This window comes from Zootoca vivipara, chromosome Z1 (genome assembly GCF_965207765.1).
Source record: "Zootoca vivipara chromosome Z1, rZooViv2.hap1.1, whole genome shotgun sequence".
In the NCBI taxonomy this organism is placed as follows: Eukaryota; Metazoa; Chordata; class Lepidosauria; order Squamata; family Lacertidae; genus Zootoca; species Zootoca vivipara.
The window spans coordinates 74,282,560-74,301,706 of NC_142583.1; the positions used below are offsets into that span (position 1 = coordinate 74,282,560).

The 19,147-nt window shown below is 51.9% G+C and overlaps 1 protein-coding gene across 2 annotated transcripts in view; it reads right to left on the minus strand.

The window, feature by feature from the left end:
* Positions 1–2,798: 2,798 nt before the first annotated feature.
* Positions 2,799–19,147, minus strand: part of SFXN5 (sideroflexin 5) — a 77,055-nt gene continuing 60,706 nt past the window's right edge. Inside the window, exon 14 of one of the 2 annotated variants that reach the window (XM_035103695.3) lies at positions 2,799–3,310. In XM_035103695.3, coding sequence (XP_034959586.1) covers positions 3,233–3,310 — 78 coding nt within the window. In that variant the 3' untranslated portion in view covers positions 2,799–3,232. The remainder of the gene's footprint in view (positions 3,311–19,147) is intronic. The other variant, XM_088660762.1, reaches the window with a different exon arrangement.

Consider the following 19,147-nt stretch of genomic DNA (forward strand, 5'->3'; position numbering starts at 1 on the left):
GGGGGTTGGGCCACAAGACCCTTAGGGGTCCCTTCCAACTCTACGATTCAAAGAGCCATGGGATTCACAGGGGCCCCTTTCAAGAAGTGCTTGAAACTTCGCCATTCGGGTGGGTGGGAGACAGGAAGGGACCATGTAGCTCAGCAGCAGAGCCCCTGCTTGGCATGCAGAAGGTCCTGGGTTCAATCCCTCTGCCAGTCAGTGCAGAGCAGGCAACTCTGAGCTCAAGGGACCAACGGCCTCATTCAGTGGAAGGCAGATCCCTCTGATCCTATGGGAGTTCCAAGGCCTCCCTCCTGACAGCCCCCCATGGAGGCACGGGGTGGGCTGGGTGGGAGGGCAGCAGGGGACTTGCCTAGGACAAAAAACCACGTATCTGTGATGCCTGCCTTGCAGGGAGTTGGACTAGATGTTCCTTCCAACTCCACCGTTCTAGGATTTCCTGCATTTCAACCCCACATTGGAACCTGTTGAGATTTCAAAGCATATTAACATCTGGATCAGCCGTTCCCAAAACGGGCACTCCTACCTCCCGGGGCAGTGGAATGCCTTGGGAGGTGCTAAGAGGTAGGGGGGCAGAATGGGGGCACTGGAGGTGTGAAGGCTTTGAAAAGCTGGTATCACTGGATCAAGTTCATCTGCTTTGCTGAATTAATTAAACGTAAGTCGTTTTAATTAGGTTTTGAATAAATGTGCAGCTAATGGTAATTGTTTTGAATTTTACTGCGTTACGAAGGAGCCTAAGAAGAGCCTGCTGGATCAGGCCAAAGGCCCACCTAGTCTAGTCTTATGTTCTCAGCTGCCGCAGGCTCCTTTCTAAAGTGCTCGGAGGTCTTCAGACCTGCAGATATACACAGGGAAAAGTGTAAAGTGTGTTATTTTGAGGATCTCTGCACCATCCTCTGCGTGACTCACAACCCACATCCCTCATTTGGTCACCTGAGACTGAGGCTCCCTGAAATTGCTGACATCTCTGATGAAAGGTGGCTGCTTCCCCAGCCCAGAAATCTGACCCCCTTAATGCTTTTGGAACAATGAATCCGTAAGAGACCCCCTGATTTGTTCCTCTCCCAGACTAGCGCCTGGTGGTGCTCACCTGCGAGGCACACAGTGAAGAGGATAGATAGAGTTGGAAGGGATCCTCAGGGCCACCTGGCCCCACCCCATAGAGGGGCTGTGGGTGCCCCTCCCTCCTTCCTCCTAGGAACCAGGCAGAGGGTTCAAACTTCAAGGAATCTAGGAAGAGCGAGGGAATTGGCTGCAGAGGAGATCTCTGGCAGGGATTCGCTGACCTGGCCCCTCTCCAGCGGTATGTGTGGGGAGCCCCCCAGGCAACCGCTCAGCACACAGAGTGTGTGCACCCACTGAACCCCCACCTCAGTGACTGTTTGGCTGTGTGTGCTGCCTCTTCCGTGGTGCAAAATCTAATACAGTGCTACCTCTACTTACGAATTTAATGCGTTCTGAACGCACATTTGTAAGTCGAAAAAAATTGTAAGTCGAATCCCATAGGAATGCATTGGGAGGAAAAATTCGTAAGTCGAAGCAACCCTATCTAAAAATTCGTAAGTAGAAAAAATCCTATCTAAACCGCATCCAAGATGGCGGAGGGAGCTCGTAAGTAGAGGTACCACTGCATATTCCTCTTCCTCTAATCAAATGCAGAGTCGTGAAGGTGAGCAGCAAGAGCAGCAGTCCACCCTTCCTTGCACGTTTCCTCCCTGCTTCCCAACCCTTTCCAGGGGTCAAAGCAGACCCCTCCAGCGCTGGCAGCCTGCTTTGGGCCAAGCACTGCAGACTGGCACCCCTGGCACTGCCTGGGGTCACAAAGTTCTCTCTGGTGGTGCAAATCTATGGAGCGCTGCCAATGGAAACCCTGGGCTTAGTTCCACCACGTTAGAATCGTAGAATTGTAGAGTTGGGAGGGACCTCAAGGCTCAAGTAGTCCAACTCCCTGCAATGCAGGAATCTCAGAAGCCCTGCTTAAAAACCTCCGAGGAAGGAGCGCCCAAGGGAGTCTGTTCCACTGTCAAACAAGGCTGCTCACCTCCAGAAAGTTCTTCACTAGGGTTAATGAAGCCAATGGCATTTCCTTCTCCAGCAGAGAACCGTTTGCAGTTTGCCTCCTCCTCTGGGCCATCCAGTGACCCTCCCTGCTGACGGCTGCCACCTACTCTTCCCTCCTGCCTCTGGAAGAGCACCTGCCCTGCCTTTCCTCCCTGCCCTCCCTCCCTCCCTCCCTCCCTTTATGGCACTGCAGGGGGCATCTGGGCTGAAGCAGCAGGGGAAGGAAGCAGGGAGGCATTGGTGGGAAGAGAGGGAGGGACAGCGGCTGAGCAGTGCCCCCAAGCACCTCCACCGCTGCCAAGTGGGGAGGAAGGCCGGACGACCTCATTGTGTAGGCAGAGCCCTGGACGATGGCTGCGCATCGGGCACCTGGCCAGAAAGCTCCCCCCGTCCCACAATGGGGGGAGGGCAACCTGCAAACAGCACTTTTTGCTACGATCCGTGGAGACCCACCACAGGAGCTTCACACGTTCCGACCAACCAAGTGATGGCTGCAATTAGAGCAGGGCAAATTTAACTTGCAAGCTCACCCACTGGAGAGATATATATATATGTGGTGGAGTGTCGAGGCAGTCCTCAGGCCGGGGGGGTGGGGGATGTGGGTGCTGCGTGTCAGCTACGACCTTGGCCGTGTTATTTGTTTAGAATCAAAGCGAGTGGTGCACATCGACTGGTGCAAGAGTGACACGGAATCGAAAGAGTACGATTATCAAGACGCCCTACCTACCTACCTAATTCTTCTAAGTCATGCGCTGGGGGCTCATTGCTGTGCAGAACCGAACAGAGCGGCAGAGGCTGAGCTCCTCAGGCTGGGGGGGGGGAAGTCGCATGAGAGCCGAGCGGAGCCACGGAAAGGGGCCACAACAACCCCCCCTCTGCACGGCTCTGCTGCGGATTCAGCATGTCGGCTTTCGGCTCCCTCCCTCCCTCCCTCCCTGGCATGCTTTCCTTTGTGCCGTTACTGTCGCTAATTTAAAACTTTAAATATTAATCTTTTCAACCGACGTGAGATGCTGGGTCTCTGAAAGTGTTAATTTACGCTCGGGTGGGAAGATGCTACGAGGTTCTCCAGCTCTTTCCTTCTATTGTCTTAGTCCTCCTCCCTTCCTCCTGGCTCCCCTTTCCACGCCTCTCCGTCTCCCACGCCCGGCAGCTCCGCTTCCGCTTACAACCCTTTGTTGTAGACAAGGGTCTCACTGGTGGTAGCCTGGGCAATTTCGGGCTCAAGGCGCGACGTCTCAATCTGCCAAAGGGGAGGGAGAAAAAACACAGGCAGGTCAGGAGAAGCAGATCAGCACATAGGAACATGGAGAGAGGAGGCTGCTTCATCAGGCCAAGGGCCCAGCCAGCCCAGCATCCTGATCTCACAGTGGCCAACAAGAACGCAGAATCTTAGAGTTGTAAGGGCCCCTGAGAGTCATCTAGTCCAACCCCCTGCAATGCAGAAATCTCAAGTGAAGGCATCTATGACTAGAAATCTCAAGTGAAGGCATCTATGGCCATCCAACCTCCAAGGATGGAGAGGTCACCACCTTCCACCCCACTGTTGAATGGCTCTTACTGTCGGAAGGTTTTTCCTGATGTTGAGTCAGAATCTCCTTCCTTGTAACTGGCCACAGATGCCTGTGGGGATCCTGCAACCAGGATCTGATCCCAAGAGCCCTCTCTGTCCCATGGCTTCCAGCAACTGGCATTTGGAAGCACGGCCGCCTCCAGCCATGGGGCAGAGCAGAGCCATTGTGGCCATTGGATAGCTGCCAGGTGTGGCAGAGACCCAAGTGGCACCAAGCAGATGTTGGGCATTTAGTGCCGCCAGGCCCATGGCACCCTCTCTCCCAGCAGAGACAAGGAAGGAGGGGAGCTGAATACAGTAGGGCTGCCCAGCTCCTGTGAATCTGTTGCTGCCTCCACCTCCACCTCAGCTGCCTGCCCTGTGTCTGCAGTGCTTTCTGCCTCTTCTTCCTCTCTCTCACTCACTCACTCTAGACTGTTGCTTGTTCAGCACCAACCATTCTGCCCTGCTTCCTGCTCTGGCCTGTCCTCCGTGTCCCAGCACCCCCCGTCCTGGCTCTGAGCCTTCCTCTTCTGAGGCTTCCCTCAGAGCGGGTTCCCCGTCTGGGACCTCCCAGCCTTCCTCCTCATCCACCCAGTCCCTGACAGGAGGTGGCCCTGGTGGCCCTCTCATGCTCAGAGCTGCCTGCCAGCAGGGGCACATGTGGGACAGGAGGCGCCCCCAAGGCGGGCTGCTACATAGAACTGTCCCACCCTGGTCCTGTGGGCTGAGAGGCCAGCCCAACATTTAAAGGAGTAGATGGAGACAGGCATTCAAGACGCATGGAAGCCAGGATGTCAAGCAGCCCTCAGCCTCCTCGGCAAATTCAGGGCAAGCAAGGGAAGAACAACTCTCACTCCCAGGTTGGCGAAGGAGACCAGAAGTGGGCACATCAACCCTCAAGCCAGGAACACGAGAGGCAAGCACAGCTTAGACACCATGGGCTCTGCAGGGGAAAAGGCTCCGCCAGTTGCTGGCAAACTAATTACCCAGAAATTGTCTTGGAGCAGATGGACCATTGGAACCTCCCCATCTGGGACTATCAGCAGGCTTTTCCCGAGACCCAGATTATAGCAGAGCCCCTTCCTTGCAAGACAGCAGCTCCTCAGAAAATAACACAAGGAGGCAGCTGCGTAGGACCACTAGGCCTCCTCTGTCACCTCCCCGGATGCCAAAAGGACCCCTTCCCCTGGCCTGGCACCAAATACCACTGTCTTGGTTTGGCTGAGTTCAGGGGGGTGACATGAGAGGTTTGGACAGTGGTCTTTGTCTCAGAGATCCTCCAACAATGACAGAGGAGGATGCTGAGCCAAGAGGAGAAGCTGATCAAGTGTAGGTAAAACAGACAGCATTCCAGATTTTTTTAAATAAAAAGATCTCCAAAAACAAGGTGTGGAGGGATCTGTATAACCTCTCAGCTGAGAGCAGGTTGATAAAACCACAGGATTAAATTACAAAACAGGATTAAATTACAAGAAGTTCAAAGCATCGGAGCAGATGAGCAATGAAGTATAAATCATCCAGTCAGAGTAGCATTCTTTGTGGGGAGGTGGAGAAAGCAAATTGGGAGAACAATCCCCCTCCCATGCCTTGCATTGAAATATCTGGTTTTTTTTAAATACGTGCACCTCACTCTCCCCACTTTTAAATTTGCCCCCCCCCCCCCACTCTGGGCTGTGTACACACCCAAGTTCTCCATATCCCCCTTTCCAGTCTGTCAACTTTCTTGGCCAAGTGGTACCCAAACCGAGCCTCGGGGTTCCAAGAGTGTTCTTAATCTGGAGGAAGGCAAATGTTGTCCCTATTTTCAAAAAGGGGGAAAGAGAGGACCCAAACAATTACCGCCCAGTCAGCCTGACATCAATACCAGGAAAGATTCTAGAGCAGATCATTAAGCAAACGGTCTGTGAGCACCTAGAAAGAAACTCTATGATCACTAAAAGTCAGCATGGGTTTCTGAAAAATAAGTCATGTCAGACTAATCTGATCTCATTCTTTGACAGAATTACGAGCCTGGTAGATGAAGGGAATGCTGTGGATGTAGCCTATCTTGATTTCAGCAAGGCCTTTGACAAGGTGCCCCATGATATTCTTGTAAAGAAGCTGGTAAAATGTGGGCTAGACAATGCTACCATTCAGTGGATTTGTAACTGGCTTACTGACCGAACCCAAAGGGTGCTCATCAATGGCTCCTCCTCATCCTGGAGAGTAGTGACTAGTGGGGTGCCACAGGGTTCTGTCTTGGGCCCAGTCTTATTCAACATCTTTATCAATGACTTGGATGATGGGCTTGAGGGCATCCTGAGCAAGTTTGCAGACGACACCAAATTGGGAGGGGTGGCTAATACCTCAGAGGACAGGATCACACTTCAAAATGACCTTAACAGATTAGACAACTGGGCCAAAGCAAACAAGATGAATTTTAACAGGGAGAAATGTAAAGTACTGTTGTTGTTGTTGTTGTTGTTGTTGTTGTTGTTGTTTAGTCGTGTCCGACTCTTCGTGACCCAATGGACCATAGCACGCCAGGCACTCCTGTCTTGCACTGCCTCCCACAGTTTGGTCAAACTCATGTTCGTAGCTTCAAGAACACTGTCCAACCATCTCGTCCTCTGTCGTCCCCTTCTCCTAGTGCCCTCAATCTTTCCCAACATCAGGGTCTTTTCCAAGGATTCTTCTCTTCTCATGAGGTGGCCAAAGTATTGGAGCCTCAGTTTCATGATCTGTCCTTCCAGTGAGCACTCAGGGCTGATTTCCTTAAGAATGGATAGGTTTGATCTTCTTGCAGTCCATGGGACTCTCAAGAGTCTCCTCCAGCACCACACAGTACTACACTTGGGCAAAAAATAAAATAAAATGAAAGGCACAAATACAGGATGGGTGACACCTGGCTTGAGAGCAGTACATGTGAAAAGGATCTAGGAGTCTTGGTAGACCACAAACCTGACATGAGTCAGCAGTGTGATGCAGCAGCTAAAAAAGCCAATGCAATTCTGGGCTGCATCAATAGGAGTATAGCATCTAGATCAAGGGAAGTAATAGTACCACTGTATTCTGCTCTGGTCAGACCTCACCTGGAGTACTGTGTCCAGTTCTGGGCACCACAGTTCAAGAAGGATACTGACAAGCTGGAACGTGTCCAGAAAAGGGGCAACCAAAATGGTCAAAGGCCTGGAAACGATGCCTTATGAGGAACGACTTAGGGAGCTGGGTATGTTTAGCCTGGAGAAGAGAAGGTTAAGGGGTGATATGACAGCCATGTTCAAATATATAAAAGGATGTCATATAGAGGAGGGAGAAAGATTGTTTTCTGCTGCTCCAGAGAAGCGGACACGGAGCAATGGATTCAAACTTCAAGAAAGAAGATTCCACCTAAACATTAGGAAGAACTTCCTGACAGTAAAAGCTGTTCGACAGTGGAATTTGCTGCCAAGGAGTGTGGTGGAGTCTCCTTCTTTGGAGGAGGCTTGACAGCCATCAGTCAGGAATGTTTTGATGGTGTTTCCTGCTTGGCAGGGGGCTGGACTAGATGGCCCTTGTGGTCTCTTCCAACTCTATGATTCTATGATTAATCAGTGGCGAACGGTGCTGCTTGGCTGCCTGGGGCGGTACATACGCAGATCGCCCTGGTGCGTGCATCGTGACGTCATGACGCGGCCTGACGCATGCGTCATGACATCATGACGCACGCACCAGGCCTACGCAGTCCGTCTGCGGCAGCGTGTGAGGGCGGCTGTGGCAGCGGGCGAGCTCTGTGAGGGCAGGGCGTGCTCTGTCGGAGGAGGCAAGGGGCGGGCCAGCGGTGCTGCCCCCCAGACTGGAGCCAGGGGCGCCCTTCTGCTCCCTTGCTATGCGCCTGTTCTTAATGTGCCTGGGATGCTAAATTGACCCAAGATGGCACTGGCCCTTTGAGACCATGCCCACAGGTGTGTCAGCCAGGTGAAGAGGGGACATCCCTTTCCTCCCCGTTTGAGTGGCAGGTGGTGTGCAAAAATGCCCAGGAAAACAATGCCCCATATCTAAACTTCTTGTCGAACAGTTCTCAAAAACTGAATCAATGCTGCCTCCACAGCAGGGCGAAGATATCGCAGGGGTCTCTTCGCCAACATGCTCTGAGTGCTCTCTCTCTCTTCCCCCCCCCTCCTCCTCTCTCCATCTCTGCAAATTATTCTCTCTCTGTTTTCCAAGTGCTTCTCAAGAATCTATAAAAACGCCACACACCTCTTGTTATCTGGAGGAATCTCACCCTCCTGTCCTGCAGCACGTCACTCAAAAAAACGATTCACTTGCACTTTTATCTTGCGACCACACATTTTATGTAGTTTATAAGTTCAATTTAATACATCGGAAGTCCTGTATGTTGGCTCCGGCGCCAAGCCTGACACAATACTAGGAACCTAACATGGGAAAACCTAAATGCTTTTGAAAATGTTTAACCTAGTTAGACAAATTAGCAAAAAATTGTGCAAAACAATTTAGGTATTTAAAATATTCAATGTTTTTAAAAACTGGAAAAACTGTTCTTAGCTTTCAGCTGCAGAAACCCAACAAAATATAACATCCAAGCAGTCTTAACATGAGGTGCAACATAACCCTTCAGCAAAGCTGTTAAACAGTTCCCGGTGCATCCTGGGAAATAGCACTTCATTTATTCAAATGCACATATGTCAGGTTTTTGCACCATATGTCATTCCAAGCTATTTACAGTAATAATTAAATCTTAATCAACGTTTAACCTCTGTAAAATGTTTGAAGGGATCTAATCACCCTTCAGTCTGCACTAATGAAGGAGAAATATATAAACATAAAAAGAAAATGATGCGCACCAGAAAGAGGAGTAATTGCAAAATTGTATTTCTTTTAAATATAATCAGCAAGTTATGTAAAGGAAGCCAACGGGTATTTTAAGTGAAGACATCTTGGGTGTCAGAGGTGTGAGTAGCTAATTTTGTACTGCTATCCATAACAGATGTAGCATATTTTCTCTTAGAGCCATTATTAGCAACTTCACCATTTCGTTTCTTACTGGAACACAAAGCAGAACATGGAAAGATCTTGAGAGGGACAAGGGAGCGACGAGGAGGCAGCTCCAGGCGCTGCGGCTGAGATCCCTCTGCTGGCAGCTGGAAGGGGCAGCTCCTCCTTCCTCCAAGCTGCCAGAAGAAGCTCAGGGCGTGGGGGGCTCTCGCCTCAGAGGCCAAGTGGGCTGGGCTGGGGCTTCTGTGACATTGCCCAGGGCCTCCAGGGCAGAGACCTGGCACCCTGGCTGGAAAGACGACCCACGGGCAGGAGGGCCCAGGGCCAAGGTGGCAGGCAGAGACCCAACTGAGGCATGGCCACTGGCTCCCTTTGACCAGCATTGTCCACACTGACCGGCAGCAGCTCTCCAGGGTGGTCAGGGATGGTGGGAGTGCTTAAGCCCCATCAGAAAACGGGTTCATCTCCCTGCCGGTGTCTTCAGAGGGGCACCACCTCCACAGGGGCCTCTGGGGATGTGGAGGCAAGCAGGGCAGGCTGTGGGTGGAGGAGAAAGACGCTGTGTTTGGGGTGGCTGCTTTGCCATGTGCACCCCAGAGAGCGGGGGCTTTGTGCCTGGGCTTGATGCTCCACCTCTGGAGAAAGGCGCAGGCAGGCAGGCAGGTTCTCTGAAGGAGAAGGGACCAGGCTCCCTACCAGCAAGTGATTGGGGGGGGGGAGGACCAATGCAAAAGGGGCGACTCTGGCTGCAGGGGCCCAAAGGAGAGAGCCAACCAAATTCAGGGGAAGTGGGGCATGGGGAGTCACCCAAACTTGTGGTCCAGGAAGGGCCCGACTTGACAGCAGTTGGTCTAGACAAGCTGACTTTGGGGTCTCTTTCAGCCTTGGCACTCTGTGTTGTCTGCGGAGTGGAAGCATCTCATGGGGCTGCCAGAGTCCAGAAGCAACAGCAAGGGGAGGCAGCAAAGCTTCTGAGTACCAGTTGCTGGAAACCACAGAAGGGGAGAGCTGCTCTTGTCCTTCCCAGATGGGGCACCTGGGGGGGGCACTGTGAGAAGAAGATGCTGGACTAGACGGGCCACTGGCCTGATCCAGAAGGCTCTTTGTATGCTCTTGTTTGCTCCCTCTCCTGCAAGACCTGGTCTTCTGGTCACCATGGGAAAGGAGGCCAGTCAGAGGTGTGTCCCCCCTCTGCTGCCCCCCCTCCTCATCTGCCAGGCTCAGAGATCTTTAAAGGGCAATTACCTGCTCCAGAGGGGACGGGGCCCCTCATTTCTTCCTGCCTCGGCTTTGATCATCTCCCCATGTTTGACATTTCGAAGCAGTGAATTTGGGAGGGATGAATGATGTTCCTTGGGAGCTTTCAGCCTCTCCACTTTCCCTCCGCAGCGCAGATCGCGGGAGCTTCCCCATCTCAGCTTGCACAGCTGAGCATGAAAGTCCCACAGGTGCAAGGTGTTAAAAGGAAGGCACTGAAGGGCTTAGCGGAGAGCGGGGGCTGTGTCAGAACAACAAAGGCCTCAGGAACCTGGACCAGAGGCCTCCACACATCAGCCCGGCTCAGCTGGGGCTGGGCTCACAGGACTTCTGCCAATCCTGAGAAGGGCGGTTTCATAGAACTGCAGAGTTGGAAGGAACTGCAATGCAGGAATCTTTTTGCCCAACGTGGGGCTTGAACTCATGACCCTGAGTTTAAGAGTATAATAATAATAATAATAATAATAATAATAATAATAATAATTTATTATTTATACCCCACCCATCTGGCTGGGTTTCCCCAGACACTCTGGGTGGCTCCCAACCAAATATTAAAAACACAACATAGTACAGCATCAAACATTAAAAACTTCGCTAAACAGGGCCACCTTCATTTGTCTTTTAAAAGTAAAACAGTTGCTTATTGCCTTGACATCTGCTGGGAGGGCGTTCCACAGGGCAGGTGCCACTACTGAGAAGGCCCTCTGCCTGGTTCCCTGTAACCTCACTTCTCGCAGCGAGGGAACTGCCAAAAGGCCCTTGGAGCTGGACCTCAGTGTCTCCTGACTTAGGAAGGGCTTGGGATCACTCAAAGAACAGCTCGTGGAACCTCCTCTGCTGCGGGTTTTCCGAGCAAAGGCATCTCTTGTTCCTGCTTTCGATAAGAACGTAGGGAAAGCAGGTGCCCAGGTAAAGCCTAGAAGCAGAACCCGAGAGCGGGAACAGAACTCTCCTCCCTTGGGATCCCCAGCAACTGGCACCTTGACAGAGGAGGGAGAAAACTAGCCATCGCAACTAGTAGCCACTGGTGGCCTGATCTGCCATGAATCTGCTTCATCCTCCTCTAAAGCCATCTAAGTTGGTGGCCACCCCTGTTTAACTCTGCGCTGCGTGAAGAAGATAAAACTTTCTTTTGTCTGTCTTGAACCTTTCAACATTCAGCCTCATTGAATGTCCACGAGTTCTACAGTTATGAGAGAGGAAGAAAACCTTTTCTTTCTTCACTTTCTCCAAACCATGCATGATTTTTCATGCACCTCTATCACGCCTCTCCTTACCCACCTTTTCTCTAAACGAAAAGGGCCCAAATGCTGCAACCTCTCCTCACATGGGAGCTTCTCCACTCCCTCAATCATTTTGGTTGCCCTTTTCTGGACCATTTCCAGATCTACAATATCCTTTTTGCAATGAGGTGCCCAGAACTGTACACGAAGTCGCACCAAGCGTTTCCATCATGACATTTGTGACACTGCAGGAGGAGAGCGTTTCTGTTGAGTTCACGTCCGGCTTATGGGTTTATCATTGCAGCATCTGGTTTGGCCACTGTGAGAACACGATGCCTGGCTAGATGGGCCCCTTTGGCCTCATCCAGCAGAGTTCTTGTAAGGTTCTCAAATGTTTCCCATCTCTGGGGTAGAGGATTCCAGGCTGGACCAGAGCACCCTTCAGGGTCCTTTCCAAAGAGTTTCGCTCAAAGTATCAAAACATTTTATAGTCAGTAGACAGGTAAGGATGGTTAAAAGAAATAAATATCTTCCCTTCTGGAGGATTTGGGAAGTGGAACGAATCACTCAAAACGAACCAGTGCCCCAATATGTCCACCATATTCTGGCGCAGAAAAAAAACAAACATTCAAAAGCTTGTCGAAGTACGAGACAGTGGTTACTTCACACATCTTAAGCCAGGCATGTTTACTGCAGCTCAGCGGACGGCTAAGAGGACCAGGCAGATGTAACACTCATTTGCACACTGCAGGCACAGACTGAATCAGGACGGCGCTGCTAAGCTCCCCTCGAAAGGTAATCTACTTTGCCAGAGCACTGCTAACAAACCCCAGCCAAGCCCAACTCCTTTCCCATAAAGGCCTGGGGCATCCAAGGCTCCTGTGAAACAAGAATGGTTTCCGTCAGCTTGCCAGCCTCTCTCCACAAACCAGAGGCCCAGCGCCCAGGAAGTTGCATCAGCTTGTGCTCCTTGCCATTTCTCCCATTTCCTTTCTCTTTTAAATATATATATATATTTATTGACTTTCAAGATAAGAATTTTCCAGCTGCCATCAGAAATGCCCTTCTCTTGGCCATCCAAGGCCCTTTCTGTGGTGTTCAGCAGAACGCAGGTATTCCCTTCTTACGGAGGAATGTCAGTTTAACAGGGTTAATTACACAAGCGTAGCTGAAGCTTTCCTTGGAGACAAATGAATAACAGTGTTTTCAGAAAGTGCGCTTGTCTCCCAAAGTGTTGAAGGATGCTGGAAGTTGGGGAGGGGCAGAGAGAGTGGGGAGGAATAGCAACTTCCATCACTCACATTTTGCAGCATCAGCATCAGCACCCCCCCCAATTGCTGTGGCAGCGAATGCCACAACCGACCGCGTCTGCAACAGAAATAAGGCAAGTAGCCCTGCCACACACACACACACACACACACACACACCTGGACATCTCTTGGGAGGGGAATGACGGGAGCCAAGGTGGAACAGGGGGTTGATTCAGCGGAGCAAGTCTTCAACCCTCAGGGGCTGAGATGGAGCAAGACTCTCACAGGCCAATGAATAGAGAGATTCTCAGGTGAATGACTGGCCAATGCCATTTCAATGAATTTTTCTCTCTCTCTCTCTTAATACGTAATAATAATAAATCCTGACTATTTGTCATCAGCATACATGGCCTTTTGCAGAGGAAAAGGAACCAAAAATCCGAGTCCCTGCCCCGAGGCAACTACATCAGGGCAAGGAGGAAAGGGATGCTGTCTAGGGCACCTCGGGGGGGGGTATAAATGCAAAAAACAAACTATCAGATAAACTAAGAGTGGCTGCTAGAGAGGAAGGCTGGGGGCCAGGTGATGGCAACCCCGTGGCAAGCTGCCTGCAGGGGAAGCCTCTTAGGGGGCTCCTACACGTGCCTGCAGGGATCTTGCCAGCCCCACACGGAGCCCAGAAGCAACGGCTCCTGCTTCAAGGCCTTACTGCTTCAAGGCAGGGAGAGGCAGCCCCACGGCAGAGGAGGAGCAGGCCAGGCCCAAGTGGCTCTGCGGCAGCAGCGGGTCTTGAGGAGGGAAGTGGCAGATGGGGCTGCCTAGTAGCCAGCCCCACTTCTCCTGCTTCCCCCACGGCTGCTTGCTTGCCAAGCCAGCCTGCTGCTCCGACACTGGGCAGGAAGCCGTGTCGAGGAGCCCTGAGCCTCGGATGAGGAGCGAGATGGAGGCGCAGTCTGTGGAGGGTCTTAATTGCTCTGGCTGTCGGGAATCACAGAACCAGTGCTATTCTTCCGGAAAAGGAGGCGCCAGAACTCACCATGAACGCCTCCCTTGTTCTCTTAGAATGGCAATGGTGGGGCCAGAATGGAGTTCTTGTGAGTTTGGGCAGAAAAAAAGCCCTGCATAGAAACACAGAGTTCTAGAGTTGGAAGGTGCCCCCCAGGGCCATCTAGTCCAGCCCCCTGCAATGCAGGAATCTCAGCTGACAGATGACCACCCAACCTCAGCTTAAAACCCTGAAGCGAAGGAGAGTCCACCACCTTCTGTGGGAGTCCATTCCACCGTGGAAGAAGTCTCACCACCAGACAGCTCTCCCGGATGTTTAGTCCGAAACACATTTCTTGTAATCAGTTCAATCCACTGGGTTGAGTCCTACCCTCTGGAGCAGGAGAAAGCAAGCTTCCTCCCTCCCTCCCTCCCTCCTCCATGTGACAGCTCTTTAGGTTCTCGTCTCTCCTCTTTTCCAGGCTAAACCTATCCAGCTCCTCCTAGCATTCCACCTCCAGACCCTTGGTCTCCCTCCTCTGCACACCTTCCAGCTCGTCAACATGCTTCTTAAACTGGGGTGCCCACATCCCTCCAGACGTGGTCTGAGGTCCCATGACTTGATCTAGACAAACTATACCTCTTCGATGCAGCCTAGAATTGCATTAGCTTTCTTTTTTGCTGCTCAGTCAAAGCATCTGCAGATCTCCATTATGCCTTTTGCTTTGGGCTGGGGACCAAGCACAGCCCCCAGCGGCAGAGATGACTGCCCAGCCCAGGTGATATTGCCCCTGCCCTTGGGACGTCACTCTGCACATGGGCAGAGGCACAGCCCGCAACGGCAGTGGGAAGAGAGCAAGTGTCTGAGATGGGTTCCAGAGAAGTAAAACAACGACTAGGGGCAGGGAGCTGCAAGGCGGGTGGTGGCATAAAACACACATCCCAGCCTGAGCACCTCTCCACCCACCGCCCACCCGCCCTGCGCCAAAGTGCCTCCCTCCTAAGAGCAGCTTTCAAGCCTCTACAAGGTTGTTTGTTTTTTGTAGGACTCTTAATGGCTTAGAGGCACCAGGAAGTGAAGGCTCTGTTAAAGAGGAATGTTTTGATGCCCACCAGCACCCCACATACCTGGGGGGCGGTAGGGGCTGGTTAGCAGGGGCTTGCAACGCAGATAGTTTACATACTTGAAGCAAGGAACTAAGCGAACAGGAGGAGGAGGAAACTGGATCCGGCTCGGATCCGGCTGCTGAACCCTCCTGAGCCACACAAGAGGGCCCCCCTCCCCTCCCCTGACCCCTTTGGCCTCCAGTTACCCACCGGATGAGCCTCTCTCTGCTTCAGAAGGGACGCCAACACTGGGACCAGGCTCAGTGCTTGGGGGGGGGGGCTCAGCCTGGACTGAGCCTCTTGCAGAACCTGCTTGCCTTGTTTCAAAGGCCCTTCTCAACGAGTCCAGAGGCACAGGGAGAAAGAGAGAGAGAGAGGGAAGTCTTCCCTTGCAGAGTGATCGTCCCCCGGCTATGCCACTGCTCCCCACCCCCCCTGAAATGAGCCTGGTGCTGGAATCTACTTCTTAGCAGGGCTTGTGTGGTTCTGCTGGACTTTGCTGACAACGGCTGGGAGTCTTGCAGCAGCAGCAGAATTGTTCTTTTATTGTTCTCCTGTTCTCTGGCAGAGGCATCCCAGCAGGCGGCAGGAGAGGGGAGAGAGGAGAGGGCAGCGCCTCACCATCAGCTCCGAGGAAATTCTTGGCAGCTCATCTCCTATTCTTTCCCTTCCAGCTGGTCACTGCAAAAGTGCTGTAACTAAGAACCAGTGCCTCGAGTTTGCTCCCTTCCTCCTCTCTCCTGGTCGTGCTTCCTTTTGTGTCATGCCTTTTAGCCTGTCAGCTTGAGAGTGGGGGCTTCGTGCTATTTCTACGCCACCCTGGAAGCCTATTTTCAACTGAACAGCACGATTTAAAAATGCTTTGAATTAAACGATGCTGTGGTTCGGGAGCATCCCTCTTCCCTTTTCGTGGGACTGAGCAGGGCAAACTTCAGTTTCTTGGTTTTAGATGCGCCTTCAGTCACAGAATGGCAAGAACCAGAAGGGGCCGCCCACGGTCATCTAGTCCAACCCCCTGAAATGCAGGAATCACAACCAGAGAATCCTTGACAAATGGCCACCCAATCTCTGCTAAGAAACTTCCAACGAAGGAGAGTCCACCACATTAAAAGGCTGCCCATTCCACTGTTGAGCAGTTCTTGCCATCCCGAAGTTGCTTCGGAATCTCCTTCCTCGCACTTTGAATCTCTTCCTCCTTCGCCCTCCTCCCCAGTACAAATTCTCCTCTTATTGCCGACTTCTGTCAGATGGAGTCATAAACCCTTGTTTCATTGTATTTGTTTTTCCTTAGATTAAGTTGTTTGCCACTGTGGGAGTTTTTGTGCTGAAGGTCAGTTTATAAATAAAGGTCACTAATTTTCTTTTTTTCGAAAAGGGCACCAGCTACATACAGCACAGCCTCGGGGACCATCGGAAGCAACTCCAGGCTTCTCAAGCAGAACATAGTTGCAATGGACACAAGCTAGCATAGTTGCAATGGACACAAGCTCTTCTGACGCCTTCGAGAGCAGGCTGCCTTCGCTTTCCAAAGTGTTTCTGGACCTCATGGCCACAGGGGCAAGACCGGAAATGTGGTGGCAAAATATTAAAAAGAACAAAGATATGTCTATACACACACAAATGCATGAGGAAGAGCCAAAGGCCATCGGGTCCTCTTGAAATGTCCAAGACTTTTTCAGGGGAGTTTATCAAGTCTCTCTCTCCCCCCCCCCCCGGGGAGGTATTGCTAAATGACAGTCAGAGTAAGAACTCTGCAGAATAAAATGCCTGGACTCTAGTTGGGCATCTGACAGGCTTGTGGAATTGTGGTTGGAAAGAAAGACTTTGACTGCTGGCAACAGAAGGAAGCACAGGAGTTAGAGAACCCAGTTTTTGACCCACGTGGTCTCTCTTTGGACACGGAGCTTGACAGACTTTGAGTTGGCATCTGGCCACGTGAACTCTCATATTTTAAAACATGGCTTTTGTGCCGATCACATTTCTGCCTCCAACTATTCATTCAGACCCCTCGGCCCCACTGTGCGGCCAGCATCACACGGGTCAAATGAGAAAAGCCTTGGCAGCGCTGCGGCTCCAGTCCATGTGCTCTGCCACACTTGAAGGACTCCATCACCCGACCCCTTATGAAGAGAGTTTGCCCACGGGGAGGAGGCAAAGTGCCTGAAGATTCACCCCACAACTTACTGGTGTGTCCAATCTACGAGGACTTAGGAGCAGCCTTGCTCAAAGAGTTAAACCCCCTCCCCCAAGCTGGGAGATCGAGTGGGTCTCTAACTTTTCGTCAGGGGAGAGGTTCCCCCTACACTTCTGGACGAGTGGCTTGCTTTGCCTTCAGAGAGGCAATTTTAAGAAGGAAGGCTTGTGGGGTGAAAAGTTAATCTGACAGAATGCCCGGTTTTAATCATTATTTTAACTGTGTAATGCATTCTATTCTGTTCTATGTATTTTGTTTTTCATAGCTTCGGCTACACAAATAAATGATACTCATAATTCATAGTATAGAATGATAGAATTGGAAGGGACCCCAAGGGTCATCTAGTCCAACCCCCTGCATCTTTTGAATCCATGACCCTGAGATTAAGAGTCTCATGCTCTGATTGAGCTACCCACCTACCGGTGGACAGATGCCTGTTGTGGATAAATAACCTTTGTGGTCTCTAGTCTATACACCATTGGCCCCCCCCCCCGCTCTGTGCTCCTTACTCTGACCAGCAGCAGTAGCTCTCCAGGGTTTCACAGAGGAGATGCTGCCATTGGGGATGGAACCAGGGACCTTCTGCATGCAAAGCAGATTCTCCACCACAGAGCTACAGTCCTCATCCACACATTCACGCGCAAGGACTCACTCTGGCCACTGCTCTCCTGCACAATGGAAGTGAACTGAAGCTGCACAAGAGCGCCACCAGCAGTAGAAGAGAGGCAGTGCAGTTCAGCGGTGGGAGTGTTGGACTAGGGCTGGGGAAAAGCAGGTTCAAATCCCGGCTCAGCCATGAAGCTCACTGGGTGGCGTTGAGCCAGCCAGCCTGTCTCTCAACATAATCTCCCTTGCAGGATTGTTGCAGGAGAGGGGGGAGACCCATGCACACCAACCCGAGGTCCTTGAGAAAATGCCTAGCCTGCCCTTGTGCAGCTCCAGTTCATTTAAGCGAGGCCTGAGCCACAGATCCCCACCTGGCCTTGCATTCACAGTCAAGGGGAGAACGCCAGAAGAGGCTGCTGGATCCGGCCAATGGCCCATCTATGAAATAGTTTTTATTTGATTCTACAAGTGTAGAATTATAACATTACCAAATACATACCCATATTTAGAGATTTCTCCGAATCTCTAGACTTCCCACCTTCCCCTCCATGGGTTCTAACGCCAACCTTTTCAATTGCATATTATTTCATCCTCCAAGTCTCTCCATTTTGTCCATAGTAATTTCTGCATCGCAAGTGTTATTGCAATCCTGCTAATGTTTTCATGTTTTCGGCCAATGGCCCACCGAGTACAGCCTCCTGTCCTCCCAGTGGCCAGCCAATGCCCCCATGGGAAACCAGCATGCAGCCCTCTCGCCGATTCCAGCAAGCAGCTTGCAGAAGCATCGCTGACTCCAAACATAGCTAGTAGACATCCATAGCCCTCTCCTCCTCCGTCAATGGGTCTCATCTGCCTTTAAACTGGAGGAACGAGTTCCATAGTTTAACCAATGCTCCCCCCCCCTCCCTGGCTTCCTCTCCCACAGGGGCCACCTCTGCCACTGTGTCCCCTGCCCCGCCCCAGGCAGCGGCAGCTCCTAGAGGATCCTTGTTCTCCTGCCTGATTGGGAGATCTTTCTCGGGGACCACGGCAGTGACCTCCGTGCGGCTCTTTTTATCGAGTCCCTTCCACCCCCCCCTTCCATTAAAAAGCAGCCTTTTAACTGTGGACACATTTCAGCCTCACCAGATCCGCTAATTATTGACAGTTGGTGAAGAGGAGATGTCACTTGTTCCTCCTGTTAAACTGCATCTAATTAGTAATTGCTGGTTCACTGTCATCCTCTCTCCCTGCCGCTGCGGCTGCTGCCACTGCTGCAATCCCACCCCCACTGCCGCAAATTATTAGCTCATTAACCTTTTGCTTTTCCAATGGCGCCCTGCCAGCAAGATGGCGGCTCCAACAGATTGGGAAAGAGGGAGCTATTTCTCTCTCTCTCTCCCCCCCCCCGCCCTCCCCCCTCCTGGCCTGGAGATCCAGAAGGAAGCCTGTGCAGGGAACAGAATTTCAGCTGGGAGCAAACCCCCATCCGCAGAGACAGCTTGTCTCCCATCCAAACCAGGGGGGGGGGAGGAGGAGGAGGAGGAGGAGGAGGAGGAGGAGGAGAGAGGCTCTCAGCCTTTCCAGAGCCTCACGCCATCCCTTAAAGCCTCCCTCTTCAGACCAGAGCCTGACACGAGCCTGGCACTCAAGGTGCTCCACACACGTCTGGGTGAGAGGGCTCTTTCAGCTGGGGGATCAGGACTCTGCTCCAGAATGGGCAGCCTCCAGGCCTTTGCCCCCCAAAGGCAGGGGTCCTAGCAGTACATGAAAACCCTTCCGCAGCCGCCAGCTTGGATGGCTTCCAAAGACGATGGGGGAACTGCATGGAAGACAAGGCGATGTGTGGCTACATGCCACAATGACCACTAGCCAGGATGGCTCTGCTCTGCCTCCACATTTCTGAATCTCAGTTGCTGGAAACTGCGGGAGGGGAGAGTCCTGCTTGTTG